Below are 17,320 nucleotides of genomic sequence, written 5' to 3' on the forward strand. Positions count from 1 at the left end.
GTACCGCTATAAAAAAGAAGCACCGGTCATATAAGGAAACTATTGTTGATGGCACTGCCCCAACGCTAAGTATCAATCTCGAGCTTCAATGCCTGATCATGTCGCGCTTCGGTTGTTCTGCTGGCGCTGCAGCTGTCGTTATGGTATACTTTTCATTACAGCCAGAGGTCAACTAAGATCTTCGGTCTCTCCTGGTCACAATGCAATTGGGGCAGCGAGAAAACCCGCAGCTTGGACAAGTACCCGTCGATATTTTCATGCCACCAAGCCCACAGCTGCAACATATCCAGACATACATGACCTTTCTGCGTTTGTTCTTGTTTGATTGTAATGGACTCTTCCCTTGGAATATAGTTCTTACTGTAGATGTTTCGTTCATCGCAGGTGCCAATATGTGTACTTTCTTGAAGCAAGCAATTTGCTGATCCAGTCCGACAATGTCTTGGTTTGTTTCAGTGGCTTGTCCCCGCCGCCAGCGTGGGATTAAGCCGTATACTGGTTCTGCTACCGGGATTTTGGGTAGCATGGAGTACACTAGATCGCACTTCTGGCATGTAAAGGTTTTCTCCCCGGTTGTTTTACGTGAGCGGCCGTTGCAGCCGGGGTTGGGGCACTTGGCGTCTGAAACCACCTGCTGTTCTGTAATCATCTTTATCGACATCGAGATTTGACATCCAGGGCGTGCTATTGCTTTCCAAGCAATCTCAAGATTGGAGTTCGGCTTATTCGTAGCTGCATCGGCACCGAGTAAGAAATATTGCTTCTTGGCGATGTACCGTTGGCCTGGACAGTTCTCAAATTGTTTATTGAGGAATATATCAACATTCTGGGTAGGCAGTTAGCTACCATATGAGCATTGTGCTGTAATCTTTCTTACCGCCCAGTGCCTGAAAAATTCAAACTGTAACGTCGTTCGGCGCCCGAGCACGTCTTCAAAGCTGATATTCTCTGCAAGAACAAGGAGAGGTGGCATAGAGATCGACGTGCATAGGCGAGAATAATGTCTCATTAACCCTGGGAACAATAGCCAGGCCTTCATAATCAGGTTGTGCAGATCTCGTGTGACAGCGCGGAGACTGGAACGGGAGGTCAGTTCATGAGAGATAAAAATCAGTGGCATTTGCCTACAGCTTTGGTAAGAGCGTCTGGGTAGTCTCTTCTTGTACGCTAGTCATGTCTTGTTGACAGGAATTACTGGGTTGACCTCCCAGAGCTGCAGTCACATCACCGCCGGGCTCTTCCAAGTCTATTACTACCGTTCGGTGACTTGTGCTTGATAAAGAGTTTTCAATAGCTTGAGGCGGCGTATGTGCATTATCAGGTTGATGCTCATCGTCCTGAAAGTCAAGCAGACTTAGTTGTTCTCGAAGTTCCTCGATACTAATAATTCGACTACAGAAACTGGTCAAAACTATTCATACTGAAAGGCTTATAAGTAAGATATACCGTTCTTGGAGTTGTGTTAGGACCTGGTCATTCTAGACTCTGATCATACTGAGCTGGCTATTCAACTCATTGAGGTCGTTTCGGTCACTTGCGTCACAGTCAGCATACGGTGGACAGTTATCGAGAGGCCCGAATACTCTTCCTGTAGTTGAGTGACAAGGTTTAATGTCTGAATCTGTGTCCCAATCCTTGAGCGCAGATCATCGACATGCTTCGAATAGACCAGCGCCCACTGCGCCTTTCTACCAACTCCGCGGTACCATGCTGACGATCTTTGAGGGCCCAGGCTAGCATCGAATTTGGATATCAGGTCAAGGAAGTTTGCTAGTGTAGATAAAGTGAGGTCTGCTTGTTTCCGCGCATGCTCTGCAAACGGATTTCTGCTGCTTTGTCTCGTCGCGCCGGCTTGCTGTTGCTGTAGGTGCGACAAAACGTCTTTCAAAAGGTTCAAATCGGCCAGAACTTGAAGATAATCTCCTGCTGCGCCACCTGTGTTTTTCAGCGCTTTGGCGATGTCGACGATCAAGTTCACAGCGCTAACGAAGTCGCCGGCAGAGAAACCGAAGGCAGGCACAGTCATTTTATCGTCTGGTGAGATTTGGCAATTTGATGACAGGTAGAAGTGAGGAGCTTGCGGGGGCGAAAGGCATGGCGACAAGAAATGGCCAGAATAGAATGCCTTGCGCATGCCTTGGGTGAGATTGAGCCAATGCCATTGATCCTGTGACATATGAGAGCGCTTTAGTGGTCATCTTCTCCGCCTGCTTTCACAGCTTCAATCAATAGGATAATTCCATGCACTTCCTTCATGAGAACAAGTTGATCTTATTGGGCACCAATGCACTTCCTTCGTTTGCCCAACACCGCCCCTTGCTTTCAATTGTTCTAGCATAAAATTACTGATGACTAAAGCATTGCAACATGGCCAAACACCAAGTTGAACAGCATCACTGATCCTCCATGGTCGTTATTGGTCGATTAAATAAGCTTGGTATCTCTACAACATACCTTTGATGGCTATATCTACCTCCTTCGCAATCTCAATACTCTCTCGTAACACGCGCTTCTCGTCGACTGAAAGTTCCAGCACTTCCGTATCAGCCATACAACTCATATCGACCTTTGTCCTTCTTTTATGCCATTTTCCATCCATCATCCAGTACTCTGGGATTTAATAACCATCTAGGTCCACCCGCTTGTTCTTCAACAAACTTCCATTGTACCATAACAGCTTGTCTTTCTCATCAGTGTGAGCAATCACAAAGCTACACACTTTTGTCACATTTCCCCTTTGCCTTCACCCCAGCCAATCATTGAACCATAATGCGACTCAAACTCATGACTGGACCCGCCAAGCTCAAGGCCAAGCCACCAAGACTCTTTGTCCCCGTGACCTTGCCTGTGAGTGACTTCCTCTCGAACTTCATCATGTGTTCTGCCATGCGACATGCATAAGGCCAACGACAGTACTTACCCCCGCTTTATTGAGAACTATTACACCGGAATCACATTCTTCAGCGTAGTCTTCTGTCCATACAAGGGATTTGTTCATCTCTGCTGAAGGCTCCTTGATCTGGTCCTTCCGCCACTCGTGCCTTTCTTTAAAGGCATGTTGCCACAGTAGTCTATCGTAAAATAGTAACGCTCCTTATTCTATGGATACTTTTTGCACAAACAGCCTTTCCAGTTGTTGAATGAACACAGCTTCGGCATCATGGGCACTATCCTGAAGTCGACGACCAAAGAGGACCCAAGTTCCCTCCAACAGCACAAGAGCTTCAAGGCTGATGCCGGAGGATTGCTTGTGTCATTTTTAGTGAAAATTATAATAGTTACCTAAAATTGAGACAATTTTTTTTTTTTAAAAAAAAAAGGTTACCCAAGTACCAAGCGATTCTTGAGGCCTCAGGCGTTCCATTTTGTAAGATCGCGGGGGCTCATACCGTCCACAGCAAGTTCGCGCGCCGAAGGGAGATAAAGGACAAATTAGAAAAGCTTTTACGCCTAATATCTCACTCTAATTCACAACCCGAACCCGCTTTTCACTCCTCGTGCGCCGCCTTTATCAAGACCATCCTTCAAATCGCCTTGTTTTTTGCAGCTAGTTCGAAGCCCGCTCGAACCAATTGTCCCAAAGAGAAGACCCATTCAGGTTCAAAATGTTGCTCATGTTCTCCTTCAAGTCGCACATCTGAGCCTTGATCTCCCGATCCTTTGTTGCCTGATCAACTTCCTCTTGTTTCTGAGCAACATCCTTTTCTGCTTGCTTCAATTTCTCCACGATCTCCTCATAATGTTCTTGGAGGATCTTTCTGCCTATCTTAGACCCATTGGCAAAGCTCTGATCCATAAACGTTTTGCTGTATTGGCTCATGTGGGCAAAAAGCTCATCTTGGCTGTCACCACGCAGACGATCCAAGGGTTCGAGGCTCAAATGGCTATTGGGCTCGGGTTTAGTCTCGACAGCAGCTTCCAGGCGAGTTATCGCTTCGGCCAACGTGGCCTGCTCGACTGTAAGGCGGCTCAGTGTGGCCTGGGCATCTCTTAGGCCATCACCGGCGCGTTCGGCGGCAATAGCAGCAAGGTGTCTGTCCGCTTCGAGGGACTCGGGGGTCCTTTTTCGAACTGATTCCGCTAGCATTCCTGGCTCCTGCTTTTCGAATCTCTTCTTGACTTCTTGTAGGGGATAGTCGCCATCGTAAGAGTGAGATTCCTTGATCTTTCGAATGAAGAATCTGCGCTCGGCATGCGGGTTGAGCGATTGGGGGCAGTGTCTATTTGTCAGGGCGTGCCGTAGACAGGAGAGGACGTGAATTCCGCAGCTGATGTTATCCTGCTGTGGAGTACAAGACTATAGATAGAGGTGAGCATTATTCTTTATGGCAAGGGGAGCAACTGACTGTGACATTGTTGAACCGCAGCTGGAACTTATGTCCGGCGGTCTCATTCCATTTCTGGAAGCTTTCGCAAACAGCATTGAACCGGTCTTCGCCCTCACTCGAATCATGGTGATTGAATATCATTGAGTTCGCATCATGGTCGATTTCGACAATAGCCAAGGTCCAATGCTTGGGCTTTTGGTGATGAATTGGGAAGCAAATCATGGTATACCCATCGAGCCTGATCTTGTGGCCAGCAGTCGTACCGTCGACTTTGAACCAGAGAGGGTCGAGGATTTTGACCTTGCCTTGCTCCAGTGGCAACCAAGAAACGAGGGCTTTTGTAAGGAATTGAAGCGTGACATCCATGAGCTTCACATTGCTGGTGAGCTGTTTATAAATAGTGGTGGCTGGGTCCACCACCTCCTCTTCTTTTACCTTCGAAGTTTCGGCACGCTTCGTGGATCGCTGTGGGCTCATCACGCTGGGTTCTTTCTCTCTCTTGCGCTTGAACGAAGTAGCAGCTGGTGATTGGGTGAAATGGCGGGAAGTGTTCGTGTGTGGGGTCAGAGGTAGAGAGACGGCATTCGAAACAGCAGGTCTACTCTCTCGGGGCTCCTGGTAACTGAAAGCGGAGATTGGAGAGATTCTCTTGTCGTTGTTACCTGAGACCTTGGCTGGCGATCTGGTTGGCGATTTGACCGGAGATCCGGGGCAACCTCCCAAGATGATGCTTGGGCTTCGCGTGATCTTGAGGACGGGCTCGATATCCTCATCATCGCTGCTGTCGCTTTCAACGTGGTCACTTCCGACGTACATACAGGACTCAGGCTCAGTCTCTCGGGACTCTAGAACAATTATCTCCGATGGGCCGCCAGCCTCTTGAGCACTTTGAGAACGCACGATTGCCTTGAGATTGCTGAGAGCTGCTCTCGCGATCTCCTTGGTTAATCGGAGAGAATCTCTCGGATGCCGACTAACACCGGTCCAAAGGACATTGTAGGGTGGTACCTGACTCCACAAGGATGGCAGCTCGATGCGTTTTTCTTGGGCAAATTTTGTGATCTTGACTAGGGAGTCGACTGCACTGCTACTGAGTTCATTCTGCTTGGGGGGGTTCTCATGCGCGATGCGGACGTCGTCGAGGAGCCAAGACTTGCCTCCCCATTGTTTGTCAAGCCATTTCTCTTGCCGGGCTCTGATGGGCTTGGTAGGTGAATATGGCATGGTGGGATCACCTGCGCTCATGATGTTAATGTTGGGGCGATGGCAATGTTTATCAGGGATTGTGGAAGAACTGAGAGGAGGATTTGTTGAAGGGGGTTGGATCCTTTGCAGAATTTATGAGCGGGTGATGTTAAAGAGGATGCGATGAGCATAAAGGTGAGCGGGAAAATAAAAGGGGTGAGTGGAGCAGTATCCTAAGTTTAGGCTCCGTTTGAGAAAGTTTGAAGAGTTTAGGGCAAAAGAAAAAGAGACGAGCATAAACTTGTCATGAGTTTAGGGTTGACGTACCTGAAGATCCGTTGGATACAGGAAGAAGTATTGATCGGAGTCGAATGAACAGAAGACCTGAGAATACTCTGTTCGTAGAGGGTTCCTGTGGCTACGAAGCTTGATCGACCGTTAAGGTAGCGTCAAGGTAATGTGCAGGCAGTGATGTAGTGTTATAGTAGGCGGTTCCGCATACAGGCAGCGTGGTAGATACAGAGATTCACTGAGGGAGATGAGTTGAAGTTCTGTACAGTGTATATCTGTGAAGTCGAAGGTCAAAAAGGGGGTCAAGGGAAAAGAAGTGATGTTGGCTGGACTTCTGCGGGAGGTGATTATCTGGACTGGAATGTTGAAGAACCGGGTAGCCTGAAATGAAACTTGGTATCGTGTTAGTAAGTTGATGGTGGAGGGGAGAGCCAGTGCAGAAATACCTGGTGTTTGAAGGTTGAAAGCCGAAAGTTGAAGGCTGAAGAGTAGATGTAACAATGAAGGTTGATGGTTGAGAAAGGAGGCAGGTTCCAGTGTATTACGCAATGACGCTCGAAGAAGAGTGACATTGAGTCACCATGTGAGGTTTGCTCCTGTCATCGGCCGTGTGAGGCTGCCTAGGCTGTTGCATCAACAAAAATCGTTAATCCTAGTACTGTCTTTGCAACCTCTGGTGACATCCACTTTATCCGCGTTTTTCACTTGGAACCCACCAGTAAAAGTGGCACTTGAAGACATTGTCTTCAAGCGATTTTGTCCACTTCGTTTGGCTTATGGGCGGGAGCCTGGCTTCGAGCTGAACGAGTCATCCATAGTCTATCGCGCTGGCGACATAACAAGAAATGGCTCAGGTATCACCGCTTCCGACTACTTCACTTATTGTTTCCTTTCGTATCGACACCATATGATGGTCAGTCCACGATTTGGTCAGCTCATGCCGATGATTTCCTCAAGTCGATCCGCCTGAAGGGGCGAGATTGGCCACGAGCTTGGCGATCTGAAGTCTCGTCGCGTTTGTTTTGACACGCGGACACAGTGATGACGGAGTATGCGCAGCCATATTGAAAGCTAAACTGACTTTGTAGTGTTTCGGTCGTCATGTGAAGGGCAGAGTGTGTTGCGACCGACAGGGGACTTCGTCTGGTTGGTAAAGTCGAAGTGGCAGAATGACGAGTTTCGTGTGGTCAACAGTGGATGAGTTTATGGGCATGGCACGGACCACCATCGCTGCAGGGTAGTTAGCTGGACTGGCGACCTGAGAACATCGATCGCAAAAGAGACAATCGTTGCCCTGATGTTGGTAAGTACGTGGAATAAAAACTATTAAACGAAATCTTGTGTTGAATTATGAAATTTCGGGGATATGATTTGAAGGTGAGTGCAACTTGTAGTCACTGCAAGACCATCCATGGAGCAACTAACATGACTTGGGTATAAGATATTCGACTTGCATTTTCCCCGCGTGTCGCGTGGTCTTTACGTTTTTAAAAATACGCAATTTCTAATGAAAGGACGTTAAATGCAGACACCAGCTAAATATGATCAATATTAGTCACAATAAATATTGTCTCAATCACTTTTATGGCGTTTCTGAGCCCTCAGGCTTCGTGTTGTTTGTTTTGTCCTTGTGATGCTTGAATTGAAACCGATACGCCAAACTCAATCGAGGAGTGACCCGGTTCGCGACTATGACCATGATCGAGATGTTGATTGGCTGACGAAGACGCGTCCTGGCACTCCTCAACTTCTAACTTCCAACATTCAATAACGTGAGACTAAGTTGCAAGGCTTGGAGAGATTCAACCTGTAGCTACGCTGCATCGCTGTCTCCTTTTTCACTAACTCTATACGCTCGATCGCGCAATTCATCCAGTTGCTCCCTCAAAACCTTGACAGCCTCCCCTTCAAGCAGAACCCCATTTTCAAGCGATCGCCCTTGATGAATCATGTTTCTTTGTGTTGGCCAGAAATACGATGTGCCCAGATACGCGAGACTATCGTCTGCAATGATCGCGTTGTAATGGGGACGCGGCTCCCACCAGCTGACATCTTCCACTGACAGCCGCTTCCCGTAGCGCCGTGTCGCTTGGGCAAGAATTCTTGATGAGACAGCGTCTATTTCACGGGCTTGAATCGTCACCGTCACGCCGTTGGCTACCCGTCTCACCAGGAGTTTCGTGATTTGCGGATCAACAAGTTCGGAGACGCTAACGAGCAGATCGCGACGAGCACCGCGCAGTAATGTATGCTGCGCGCGACTGATGTAAGTCAAACTCGCGACGGGGTCGTTTATTATAACGCCAAGACTAGCGAGCTGTGATCCAAGATGAGCGCGACGCTCATTTCTCACACTACCGACGATGGCTTCTTGCATGTAGACCTGAAAAGCTTTTGCTGCCGTGGGCGGAAGCTCGATGGAGAAATCGGCCTTGTTAATTGGTTTGGTATCTACGATGGCCCCGGTGCTGAAGAGTGTCCTGTCGTCGATGACTATCGCTTTGGCGTGCACGACTTGACGTGTTGGACCGTCAACGCCAGTGAACATGTCGATATGAATACGATTGTGCCCCAGCAGCTTGACATATTCCATGCAAGCTGGCGTATCCTGATAAATCGTGGGTCCGAGTTTTGATACCACGACAGACATGATCGAATCTGGATTGTGCTTTCGAAAGTCTACCATCGCGTCGACTACAATCTTGGCGTCGCCTTGATCGCACATCGACAGGTTGAGTATTGTCAATCGCCGTTGCCGCGGGCTCTTTGGAGAAGGGACTGTACACTCTCGGATGAACTTCTCGAACACAACAAGATGGTCCATCCCGTTGGTGAGAAGAGGCACTGGACCTCGTGATAGTGTCCCGAGCATAGGATCGCGATTGCTCGTGGGAAATCTCATCGCTTTGATGGCTTTGACACTGGTAGCCCGACATCGAAGCTTGTCCTCGCAGTAAAGAAAAGCATCGATATCGAAGCAACCACCAAAGTCGGGACAATTGACCCTCACATACGACGAGGCGATCTCGCTGGGTGCGATAGCGAATCTAACGAGACAGAACCCGTTCAAGACGTTTTGAGCTACCAGTTGGCCATCTTTCTGGACTTCGATTTGAAAAGGCCCATAGAGCTCACGCCCACGCAAGCGAGCCTCGAACGTCATGCCTGGAGCCAAAGGTTTGTGGACTCGTTGTCGAGATGCCAAAGGCAGCATACGCACAATACCATGCTTGGTTGGACCAAGTGTATGCTCGCCCCTTGAGCCTGGGAAGATCACTCGAAGATTGTCTGGCTCATTGACTGATTGGTGAATCTAACCCTTTGTTGTCCCTCGTCTGAGGTGAAGAATAAATCGAGGCGGTATAGTGAAGTCCAAGGGATCCTGGATGGCCTCGAGATAATCGACTTGCCATTGCACGCCGTCCAACACGGCAGCACGTCCAGGGAAACATTCGATACGGACGTCCATGTGCAAAGCACATTGGTCTCGTAGAACTATCTGGTGATGAGCGTTCACACTCACCAAGTTGTAGACATGGCCATTATGCTCGATGGGTTTTGGTGGTCTCGCTCGCTCGCTTCGAGAACTTACGTAGTCTGGCGATAATGGATCTAGGGAGTCGAGTTGCCATTTCGACAAAAAATTATCTTTATAAAGACATTTCCCATTTCCTGGCTGATGGAGTTTAATGGCATTCAATTTCATGCTTCTTGTTGCGGTAAGAAACTCGGAACGATATCCAAGCTCAACCTAAGACGGATGTAACGAACTAAAGTATCTGCTCGCGTGAGCACGACTCGAGTTCCAATTCCCAAGTCAAGACATCCCTCAGCAGCGGCCCGAGATCAACATCGGCAGCCATCAAGTTGGCTACACAAAATATGGTACAACTATGATCTCCACCTCTGATCTCTCCTTCATCAGGCGAATTCCGAAGAGGCTTCTGCTGAAGACACTGAACTTTTGTAAAAGCCCTCTTGCATTTAATTCGCTCATCATTACCGTGACTGATCAATATTGACGTAAAAAGTTGTCAGTGGTGGGCGGCATGTAAGACAACCCCACGGCATGGCGGTCGGAAACCCCAGTTCGAGCTCTCAAGCACCAACTTTAGTTGCATCTCCATGTCGATCACTTTGCGCCTGTTTCGAAGGACGGCCTATGTTTGGGCTATGGAGACGGCAGGATCGAAGGAGTTCAGCCAGCCTCTTGCGTTGTAGATCACACAGTGAGCCGAGACGGGAAAGAGAAGTATGCAATGTATTGAGAAGACGTATGACAATTGTCTCATAGTACGCGGCCATCTTTCGAGATTATCCACCAGTGCTACAAGCGCCCTCATAGGAGAGCTGAAGAAGCAATGGGAGCATTTCCAGCATCCCAAAACGCGGCGAACATTTTGAGGCGGTTTAGGAAACTGGTCTGCTCTAAAGCCAAGACTTTGGACACCAATTACTCACAGTTACCATCTAGCAGTTCTAGCAAAGCCTCTCTGTTAGGCTAGTCGGTGACTGCAACCCATTCCTGAAATGAAAATTGTTCTGTGAAGTTCGTGTCCCAGTCAAGTGGGGGCTCTCCTCTCAATTTTAAGCATCTTTCCATTATTACTTGTACACCAAAATCGAGGAAAGAACGAACTGAATCCTGTCGGATGACGTGGCGAGTCTTCGAGCATGGACGCTATTTGACTTGCAGGTGGATCTTTGAACTTCTCCTGTTTTTCCTTGCCCCAAAAGCCGCAAGGTAGCTAAGCAGAGATGGGAGATTATATCAACAAAATTCGTACCATGAGGCGCAAGTTCTGAGTGTTCTGTTTCATTTTGCGAATTTCGGGAACCGATCGATGAACAAACTCAAGAACCTTCAGACTCCCGTGACGGGTGCCCCCATGGCTTTCTATCAATCCGCCACAAGCACCTGGAGAATTTCCTCGTCTGGGATGGGCTCATACTCAAGACCGTCACGTAATGAGAATGCCGAGTCTACATCGTATTCGTCCAGGAGGAGGGAGAATGTGAGTAACAGTAGCGTCGATCCGTTCGATTTGGCAGTTTGAAGTGCATCTATAATCCAGAGAGTCTTTCTCGCATCTTCTGGCTCAAGTTGCTGAAGGATGTGATCAAAAAGTGACGCGAGGCCTCTAGGCAAAGTGTTGAGATGTTTTCGTAACATCTCGCTAGTGGCCTTGTGCGTCACTTTGTTCCGTATTGTCTTGACAACAAGATAAGTCCAGAGAAAGATTTCCGAGGACTTTTCCTGGATTTTAGTGGCGAGATAGCTCTTGAGATCTTCATCTTCGAGGCTGATGAGGCGACTGTGGACATAATTATGCATGTCGGATCTGGTCAAATCCTGTAGTCAAAAGCCGGGGTCCTTTTCGTACTCACCCATGAAAATACCTTCCTCTCGGCTTGAAAGACAGAGCTTTAAATTCTTATCGGCATGGACCGTCCATTGTCGAAGGACACCGACCAAGTCAATGTAGTCCAATCCATCTTGAATACCAGGCTCGAACTCGTCGAGGCCATCAATAGAGACGCAGAACCTGTGTTGCTGGTACAATTTATCGTTTTGAAGGAGTCTTTTCAGAGCCTCCTTTATGATAGACGATGACATCTCTAGACGGTTGTCAACCTTCCAGGGAGTGTGCCTCGTTTGGTCCCACTGGCCAGGAAAGACTTCGGGTATGAGGTCAGGCCGCTCTTGTAGTACGTCGTGAAGGATCGAGCGACACAGTCCATTTAAGTCAGCGGACGCTTCATACGCGATGGAAAAGCCATTTATCAACCCATTGAATTAATGTGTCTTTGGCCTTGTGGTGAGAATATAGAAACTTCATGAGCGTTGATTTTCCAGATCCCAACTTTCCGGAGACATGGAAGATTGGCGTGGACGGATCTTGTGACAAGAGCCACCCGAGAAATCTCTCTTGACTCGAGCTGCATCTGCGGATCCCACTGCCGTTAGCTCAGCTCAGTGATGTAATATGGCTGCTGGTACTTTGAGCGCCTCTTGTCATTTTTTCTCCTCGTAAGGCAAGTCATCCTTTTCCTCAATGACCTCAACCGGCTTATATACCCACTTAAGCGTTTCTTCATGCGCACGGTGAACTGCGTCGAATCTCTGATGCATCTCGTCGAACTTGAGGCTCTCTAGAATGCGATTTTGATAAATTACCTGGCGGGTCTCGTCGTCGACCACCAGTAGCCGCTGAAACTGAATACAAGCTTGGGTACTGGCAATTGAATCAGGTATAGAGAGTTGTGATTGGCGTAGATGCTCTATGGCTTGGGTTAAACTCTTTAATCTAGCTTCGTTGCCTTTAGCAAGTGAGATCAGTTCACTGAAGCCATCGGCCGCCTCGACTCTAGGGGCTAATTAGTTACAGCCTCTCTCATGACTAGAGAAATGAGCTTACCTTGAGAAGTCAACCAGTGCGAGAACGAGCTGATCACGATAATTTTTCAACTGGCTCTCTAGGCCTTCGATGTCTTTAGCCTTGAAATTTGCTTTGACGGCATATCGTAGTGACTTGAAGGGATTGGACGAAATTTGCTTCGGTTTAATCTCGTTCAAAACCTTGAATAATTCCGTTGAAGTCGCCTTGCATTTCTTGGCAAGATCCGAAAGCGACTGTTGCTCAGGAGTCATACGCGCGTTGCCTGCCACTTCACGCCTCAAAGCTGCTTTGCTAACTTCGCTGTGACACGTTCTCGATGTGTGTTGTCGTCTAGAACGCCATCAAGAGAATTGCGTATGTTGTAGGCTATTTTTACGAGCTTCAGACCCGCTTCGACGAAGGTCAATATACCAGATGCCAATCCGATCGCTGAGACGGGATCCATGATAAGAGAAATGTACGTGGGACTGGGATGTAAATTCTAATCATCGACAATAGACCGAACAGTGAAGTCAGAATGATGATGCCGTGCTCATTATTGTGATTCTATAGAATACTCGACACAGCCTCAGAGTGATGACGAGCAGAAAATGTAAGATCATGGTCTTCGTTGGCGGCCTCATGTCACAGCCTGATTATGTAGAGTCATCCAATAGCCATTGCAGCTGCATTGCGGCCTCAGGTATTGAATATTACAAGTTCTCACTGCATCCGATGGTAGACAATCTTCGCAATATTCTGGCTTCGTTTAACACTCGATATGAGGGTTTTCACCACCCGTCGAAGGCGCATTCTCAAATACAAAACGCAATTGTCGATCTGCCGCATCGGAATAAACCAACTGTTGAATGAATTAAGGTATAATGTTCTTCCGGGTTTTCTCACATAATCGCTGAATGACGTGACATCGATTGACGCTATCGCCATCGCTAGAAGCTCTCACGCCATACCCCATGAACTTGTGAACAGAGCTCTTATCGCCTATCACAAGCCCAAAAATTCTGAAGCACACCAATAATGATACAGTATAATTTAGATAGGAAAAAGGGACTATATCCCGGATTCCGGAAGATATCCGGTCTGGTGGAACTCCATCGACTAATGAGATCCCCCGCTGACCTCCACGGTTCATCAGATTGATGCCCGGCAGTTAGCTAGCAAATGATAGCCCATTGCATCATCAAAGCTATACAAACGACATGACTTCGTGCCTGCCGATCTCCAGACATAAAGCTATCACACGGACCCCCAAGCTCAAAATGCCGAGCCGTCAAACCGAACTGCTGGATCTTTCACATCCCCACGACTCTTGGCCAAAATGTCGCTTTACGTTCGAGCAGACGCAAGCGAGAATGGCATTGAGCCACCCCTTTCTCAGGCCGTCGGCTACGTCGTCGTTATCGCGATTGGCTTTCTTATCGCGTTCATCATGATGTTTTTGACTCACATCTTGAAGAAGACTGTCGGTGAAGATAACAAAACGACTGAGATGTTCATGACAGCCAATCGAAGTGTTGGAACTGGTCTGACTTCATCCGCTGTTATTTCATCGTGGCTTTGGAGTACGGCTATGCTTGGAAGTACCCTTGTTGGCTACAACTTTGGTGTCGCTGGGCCGTTCTGGTTTGCAGCTGGGTATGTGTTTTGCTTTTGTGAACATTCTTGGTAGTTGTTGACCTTGAATAGATGTTCTCCCATGATTGTCTTCTTCGCTCTACTTGGTATATCTTGTAAGCTCAGAGTCCCCGAAGCGCATACACTACTGGAAATTGTCCGTATACGATATGGAACGTCGGGTCACATTGTTTGGATCGGTCTTTGCCTCGTCAACAACATCATCGCTATCGCAAACATGCTGTTGGGTGCGAGTGCTGCCATATCGGCGTTGTAAGTTGCCTCTCCTGGAGTTACGTGACCAGGGACTAACGAACCAGATCCGGTATTCACATCATCGCTGCTACATTCTTATTACCCGTCGGCGTTGTACTGTACACATTTGTCGGTGGTATCAAAGCGACTTTTCTGACTGATTACTTTCATACCTTTGTCATTACGATCATTATATGTTTCTTCACTATCAAGACATTCCTCGTCCCCGAGATTGGATCACCTGGTGGCCTCTATGATCTGATCGTTCAGGTTGGGAAGGACCATCCTGTTGCTGGTAACCACGATGGGTCTTTCTTGACAATGACTAGTAAAGACGTGAGTTGACTGCTTGACACCATGAGACATTTGCTCACTGTTTGCAGGCTATATACTTTGGTATCATCCACGTTCTGGCCAATTTCGGTCTCGTCATCATGGACACTGGCTTCTTCGCCAAAGCCTTCAGTGCTGCTCCTCAAGCTGTCGTGCCTGGATATATTATTGGGGGCATCGCTTACTTTGCCATCCCATGGTGCCTCGGCACCTTGATGAGCTTTTCTGCTCTGGCCCTTGAGGATACCCCACGGTTCCCGACATACCCTCGTCGCATGTCTTCAGTGGAGATCTCGAATGGTCTTGTATTGCCTTATGCCGCTATCGCAATCGCCGGAAAAGGCGGTGCTGCTGCCGTTTTGTTGATCACTTTCATGGCTGTCACTTCAACTATCAGTGCCCAGGTTATCTCCGTGTCATCTATCATCAGCTTCGACATCTATCGCCAGTACTTCAACCGTGGTGCAACTGATCGTGACGCCATTCGATGGAGTCATATCGGCGTCGTTTTCTTCGGCCTATTCTCTGCTGCCTTCTCGACTGCCTTGTACTACGGCAAGGTAGATCTCGGGTGGACTCTCTACATGCTGGGTGTTTTGACATGCCCTGGCATCTTCCCAACCGTCTTTACGATCCTGTGGAGAAAACAGTCAAAGATTGCTGCTATCGTCTCACCTCTACTGGGCATGGCGACTGGTATCGCTGTTTGGCTTGGCTCAGCGTCGTCACTGTACGGTGAAGTCACAGTCGCATCCACTGGAAAGTCTCTTCCCTGCGTTTACGGAACTGTCGCTTCGGCTTTGAGCCCGGCCCTTTACTCAGTCGTGATCTCGCTCATTAAGCCAGCCAATTATCAATGGGCTGACTTCAGAAATGAGCGCCTTGCGTTTGACCAGGTTGGTTCAACAAAGGAAGAAGTGGGAACCCACGAAGAAAAGGTGGCCAGCTACACTGCCGATAAGGCCAAGCTCAAGCATTGGGGCACTCTTGCGGCGATTTGGTCTGCGGCTACATTCTTAGGGCATTGGGTTCTTTGGTAAGATCCCCCTTATCTCTCCATTATAAAGTTGACTAACAGACAAAACTCCAGGCCACTTCCGATGTACGCAGCCAAATATGTCTTCGGGAAGACATTCTTCGTCGCTTGGATTGTCATTGCCATCATTTGGGTATGGGGCACCATGTTCGTCGCAGGCTTCTACCCCATCATTGATGGCTGGCCTCAACTTAAGACAGTTTATCGGGGCTTGAGGGGCCAGGGCCCGGTTGAAGGCGAGCCCGAAGTAGTTCAAAATGCCCAAAGTGATTCTTCCATTACAGAGAGAGATGAGAAGGGGAACCATGGGATCCTTGCATGAGTAGTCTGACCAGGCACTTACTATAAGAGATACACATAGTGCTCAATTACTAAGACTTGTAGAACATGACACTAATACACGTGCAAAACAATCGTCTATCTTTAATTTACACGCAATTGAGATAGGAAAGCATTCGCGATCGGATTGAGCGACAACCCCGATCAAGCCTTGGCTTCCCCGCTTGACCCCGCCAGAGCCGACAGAGGCCGCGTCCGATAGCGGCATTAATTAACTCCAACTCCAACTTGACTTCGTCCGGCTTATGACCAGCGACCTCTTCCAACCCTTCATTACTGATGCCATCAAAATAGCCCCTCAGGATGCCTTTCACAGTACTCTCAGACGCCAACGTCAACCACATCCTCGATACGTTAACGTCATCTGATGTGGCAGACCTTGCAAAAGCTCTCGAGCAAGCCCTCGTTCAATACTCATGCAACAATGAACAGCAATACCAGCCTCACCGTGCAGTCGTCAACCGAGATGGCCAAGTCAGCTTGTTCATGCCCGGGACCACCGACCAATTGATCGGCGTGAAGATCGTCGGTGTCACCCCAAGCGAAAAGCTCAAGCCTTCCGAAGCAGGTCTCAAGAGTGTCTTGACTCTGTGCGACACTAGAGGTCAAGCCATCGGAACGCTCAATGCGGCTGCTCTCACCGCGTTCCGAACTGCGCTGGGTTCAATGTTGCCGTATCGATTCAGGCGTAACACAGAGAATATCGTCGTCTTCGGTGCGGGGAAGCAAGCTCTATGGCATGTTCGTTTGGCACTTCTGTTGAAGGAGAAGGATATCAAGTCTGTGACCATTGTCAACCGTTCTGCGGAGAGGACCCAGCAGATGATATACTCGCTCAAGTCAAATGATCAATCACCATGGCCATCGCATATTAGCCTTCAGGCCTTTGACCCCAAAAATGACCGCGACGCCTCTTTGGAGGCTCTGGTCGTCGATGCAGACGTCTTGTTCTTTACAACACCAAGCACGGAACCTCTCTTCCCAGCATCATATCTCACTTTCCGAGAAGGCTCTGAGCAAGACCAGATATCTCGCGGCAATTGGTTCTTACCGCCTTGACATGCAAGAAATCGACCCCGAGCTACTGAAAGAAGTCATCAACGCGTCAGGGCCCTTTGCATCTGTCGGGTATCGGGGTGGATCTGTTGCAGTCGACAGCCGAGAGGGCTGCCTGCAAGAGGCTGGGGAACTAGTCAAGGCTGAGATCTCTACCGACAACATGCTTGAAATTGGCCAGTTGTTCCAGACCAAGAACACCGAGAACCCTAATGACTTAACCAAGTGGCTTGAAAGTGGATTTGTTATTTACAAGAGTGTCGGTACTGGTGTGATGGACCTATCCATTGGTCAAGAGCTCCTCCGCCTGGCCAAGGTGAAGAATGTTGGCTTGACTGCTGAGGACTTCTGAAGTATCCAAACTTAATAAACACTAGAGGGCTATAATGGGTAAAACAACTATACCCCTTCCTTCAAATGATGCCCCAATGCTTTGTTCTGATGTCATTTAAAAATACGAAGGTTCTCTGCGATAGTTCGTG

General features: G+C 48.3%; 9 protein-coding genes across 9 annotated transcripts; 3 read left to right on the forward strand and 6 right to left on the reverse strand.

Annotated features, from left to right (window-relative positions):
• Positions 1-1,124: 1,124 nt before the first annotated feature.
• FVEG_10893 (hypothetical protein) lies at positions 1,125-2,026 on the reverse strand (the record flags this gene model as incomplete). Its single annotated transcript, XM_018900056.1, has 4 exons — positions 1,125-1,392; positions 1,447-1,450; positions 1,496-1,533; positions 1,584-2,026. The coding sequence occupies 4 exons, from the start codon at positions 2,024-2,026 to the stop codon at positions 1,125-1,127; spliced, it is 753 nt and encodes a 250-aa protein (XP_018758258.1).
• Positions 2,027-3,454: 1,428 nt separating this feature from the next.
• On the reverse strand, positions 3,455-5,552 carry FVEG_10892 (hypothetical protein; the record flags this gene model as incomplete). Its single annotated transcript, XM_018900055.1, has 2 exons — positions 3,455-4,297; positions 4,347-5,552. 2 exons carry the CDS (start codon positions 5,550-5,552, stop codon positions 3,548-3,550), a joined length of 1,956 nt encoding a protein of 651 aa, XP_018758257.1. The 3' UTR covers positions 3,455-3,547.
• Positions 5,553-7,617: 2,065 nt separating this feature from the next.
• On the reverse strand, positions 7,618-9,273 carry FVEG_10891 (hypothetical protein; the record flags this gene model as incomplete). The annotated part of the gene is made up of 2 exons (XM_018900054.1): positions 7,618-9,068; positions 9,123-9,273. 2 exons carry the CDS (start codon positions 9,271-9,273, stop codon positions 7,618-7,620), a joined length of 1,602 nt encoding a protein of 533 aa, XP_018758256.1.
• A 1,370-nt stretch (positions 9,274-10,643) lies between these two features.
• On the reverse strand, positions 10,644-11,139 carry FVEG_16913 (hypothetical protein; the record flags this gene model as incomplete). Its single annotated transcript, XM_018906150.1, has 1 exon — positions 10,644-11,139. One exon carries the CDS (start codon positions 11,137-11,139, stop codon positions 10,705-10,707), a length of 435 nt encoding a protein of 144 aa, XP_018758255.1. The 3' UTR covers positions 10,644-10,704.
• A 24-nt stretch (positions 11,140-11,163) lies between these two features.
• On the reverse strand, positions 11,164-11,421 carry FVEG_16912 (hypothetical protein; the record flags this gene model as incomplete). The annotated part of the gene is made up of 1 exon (XM_018906149.1): positions 11,164-11,421. One exon carries the CDS (start codon positions 11,419-11,421, stop codon positions 11,164-11,166), a length of 258 nt encoding a protein of 85 aa, XP_018758254.1.
• Positions 11,422-11,820: 399 nt separating this feature from the next.
• Positions 11,821-12,456, reverse strand: FVEG_16911 (hypothetical protein; the record flags this gene model as incomplete). The annotated part of the gene is made up of 2 exons (XM_018906148.1): positions 11,821-12,172; positions 12,224-12,456. The coding sequence occupies 2 exons, from the start codon at positions 12,454-12,456 to the stop codon at positions 11,821-11,823; spliced, it is 585 nt and encodes a 194-aa protein (XP_018758253.1).
• Positions 12,457-13,523: 1,067 nt separating this feature from the next.
• FVEG_16910 (hypothetical protein) lies at positions 13,524-15,839 on the forward strand (the record flags this gene model as incomplete). The annotated part of the gene is made up of 5 exons (XM_018906147.1): positions 13,524-13,840; positions 13,892-14,092; positions 14,140-14,410; positions 14,458-15,443; positions 15,498-15,839. The coding sequence occupies 5 exons, from the start codon at positions 13,524-13,526 to the stop codon at positions 15,763-15,765; spliced, it is 2,043 nt and encodes a 680-aa protein (XP_018758252.1). The 3' UTR covers positions 15,766-15,839.
• A 246-nt stretch (positions 15,840-16,085) lies between these two features.
• Positions 16,086-16,841, forward strand: FVEG_16909 (hypothetical protein; the record flags this gene model as incomplete). The annotated part of the gene is made up of 1 exon (XM_018906146.1): positions 16,086-16,841. The coding sequence occupies one exon, from the start codon at positions 16,086-16,088 to the stop codon at positions 16,839-16,841; it is 756 nt and encodes a 251-aa protein (XP_018758251.1).
• A 1-nt stretch (position 16,842) lies between these two features.
• On the forward strand, positions 16,843-17,190 carry FVEG_10887 (hypothetical protein; the record flags this gene model as incomplete). The annotated part of the gene is made up of 1 exon (XM_018900053.1): positions 16,843-17,190. The coding sequence occupies one exon, from the start codon at positions 16,843-16,845 to the stop codon at positions 17,188-17,190; it is 348 nt and encodes a 115-aa protein (XP_018758250.1).
• Positions 17,191-17,320: the final 130 nt, after the last annotated feature.

This window comes from Fusarium verticillioides, chromosome 11, assembly GCF_000149555.1.
Source record: "Fusarium verticillioides 7600 chromosome 11, whole genome shotgun sequence".
NCBI lineage: Eukaryota > Fungi > Ascomycota > Sordariomycetes > Hypocreales > Nectriaceae > Fusarium > Fusarium verticillioides.